Below are 2,559 nucleotides of genomic sequence, written 5' to 3'. Positions count from 1 at the left end.
CATATCTAGGCCTGACCAACAAAACAGAGTCAAGAACTAGGTGACTATGTACCCTTTGTGCTCTGAAGATGGTGAAGATGATGAAGAGGTGGTCCCGAAATGCACCCCAGACTCAATTCTCAGGGGGTGGACCTGAGGTGGTCCAGAGCAAAGGTTACGGGCTGGACACATTTGGGATTGGACAGATAATATTATATAATGTAACATCTCGGGCACAGCTGCGCACGTATCTTGTAACATCTATTGCCTTGGTTCAATTAAACCCTTTCCTTATCTCACCCACAATTAACTGCTCCTGAGTTATTTTGTAGCATCAACATTCCACGGCATCAAGTAAAATGCCAATTAGGGGCCAGTCACTATCCTCGTCATCAATTGCTGGTACTTGCGTACAAATCCAGCATTCAGTTTTCTGAAGAATTTTAGACACATTTTGGACTAGGGCCACATGCAATTTTTGATCCCAAACTCGGTTCATAGTTACCGGTAGCACGAACAGAATACACAGCAAAAACAGTCTATGCCACATCTTCTTCGTCGGTGTCCAGTTCTGATTGACTGGTTGTTCCGGGCGCTGGTGCTCTTTTGACTCTGGAATAGTGAAACCAGGGTTCTCTGCCAGCAACTTTGACGGCGGTGAGGGAAGTCAGCAGGACTTGGTATGGTCCTCTCCACTTGGCTCGCAAGGGGTCACTGTTCCACCACTTGACGTAGACCCAGTCTCCTGGTTGGAATGGATGAGCAGGGGTGTCCAGTCCTATGGGTCTGGATAACTCGATGACCTTCTGGAGCTTCTGTAAAGTAAATCCTAAAGCAATCAAATATTTTTGTAAATCGGTTCTCCCTCTTATGTGTACGTCCCCTGGTATTGTGTGGTGCCTGATATGGTCTTCCATACAATATTTCATATGGACTTATATTATCCCTATGCCTCTTAGCAGAGCCAGTGGCAAAGCTTGAACCCACAACATAGATGTTTCTTGACAAATTTTACTAATTTGCATTTTCAGAGTACCATTCATTCGCTCAACTTTGCCACTAGCTTGACGTTTATAGGGGGTGTGTAGGTCCCAGACAATTCCCAGAATGCGGCATACTTCTTTCACTATTGTCGCAATGTGTTCCTCTATCTGATGACATTCCTAGAGGAACCCCAAATCTTGGAAGTATGTGGTTAAGCAAAGTTTTTACCACTTCCCTCACTGTGTTAGTATGACAGGGGTATGCTTCAGGCCATCCACTGAAAGTGTCAACCAACACAAGTATGTATTTATACCCCCCCATGGTGGTAACTCAGCAAAATCTATTTGCCAGTAATCTCCAGGTTGGTCTCCAGCCTTTGTTACCCCTAGTACCACTCTCTTTGTTGTATCTGGGTTGTTTCATTTACAGATTTCACACTTACCTACTGCACAGCTTCAGTCATACCTGTCCCTATTACTGTTTTCTTTAGATGTTTTAGAAGGTTTTCTGTTCCCCAGTGGGTAGTCTCATGTTCCTGTTGAGCTATTTCTCTAAGGAGCAGTGGTGGAACTATAACCTGTCCGATAGGGGTAACAGCCCACCCACCTTCCTTGATCTCAACTTTCAGTGATTTAATTAACTGATTGTCTTTCTCATCATATTTAGGGGTGTACTTTGTTAAATCAATTTCTTTTTGTGGTACTATTGCCAGGATGCCTTTTTCTGCAGCCCCTTTTGCTGCTTGATCAGCAAAATGATTTCCCAACTCGGGAGTTGTTTTCCCCTTTTGGTGGGCTCTACAATGCATAATAGTTACCTCTTCCGGTTTCCAAGTACTCTGCAGGAGTGCATGGATTTGGTTTGCATGCTTGACTCCACTGCCTTGGGCTGTCAGTAGTCCTCTCTCTTTCCAGATGGCTCCATGGGCATGTACAACACTAAATGCATATTTTGAGTCAGTCCAGATATTTACCTTCTTTCCTTCGCTCAGTTCCAAGGTTCTTGTCAGTGCGATTAGTTCTGCCTTTTGGGATGACACATCCGCTGGCAAGGCCTTTGCCTCAATCACTTCATCTCTGGTCGTCACTGCATAACCTGTGAAGCGCTTACCATCTCGCATGAAGCTGCTTCCATCTGTATACAGTTCCCAGTCTGCATTTTCCAGAGGCACATCTCTCAGGTCTGGTCTGATGGAATAAGTTTCCTCTATAGTCTGTAAACAGTCATGCTCGGGGACACTGTCGGTTAGTGTTGAGGACAGAAACATAGCTGGGTTTACAATAGATGTTGTTTTCAAAGTAACATCATCCTGTTCCAGCAACACAACCTGATACTTAAGCATTCTGCTGGGGGACAGCCAGTGGCCTCCCTTTTGTTCAAGCATGGCTTGAACTGCATGGGGTACATACACAGTGATGTGCTGCCCAAGGGTGAGCTTCCTGGCCTCTTCAATCAGGATAACAATCGTTGCAACATCTTGCAGGCACCACGACCACCCTTGGCTAACACTGTCCAGTTGTTTAGAGAAATAAGCCACAGCTCTTTGTTGGCTTCCCAGAGTTTGCGATAATACCCCCAGAGCAACATTCAACTGTT

General features: G+C 45.1%; 1 protein-coding gene across 1 annotated transcript; it reads right to left on the bottom strand.

Moving 5' to 3' along the window:
• Positions 1–399: 399 nt before the first annotated feature.
• On the bottom strand, positions 400–2,347 carry LOC113958935. The gene is made up of 2 exons (XM_027667575.1): positions 1,937–2,347; positions 400–794 (listed from the first exon to the last, which is right to left on the bottom strand). The coding sequence occupies exons 1-2, from the start codon at positions 2,345–2,347 to the stop codon at positions 519–521; spliced, it is 687 nt and encodes a 228-aa protein (XP_027523376.1). The 3' UTR covers positions 400–518.
• Between the last annotated feature and the right edge of the window lie 212 nt (positions 2,348–2,559).

The sequence above is a fragment of the Corapipo altera genome, unplaced genomic scaffold, assembly GCF_003945725.1.
Source record: "Corapipo altera isolate COAL_440 unplaced genomic scaffold, ASM394572v1 61242b, whole genome shotgun sequence".
NCBI classification, from domain to species: Eukaryota; Metazoa; Chordata; class Aves; order Passeriformes; family Pipridae; genus Corapipo; species Corapipo altera.
Note: the sequence above shows the minus strand (reverse complement) of the source record. Positions and strands in the feature narration are given on the sequence as shown.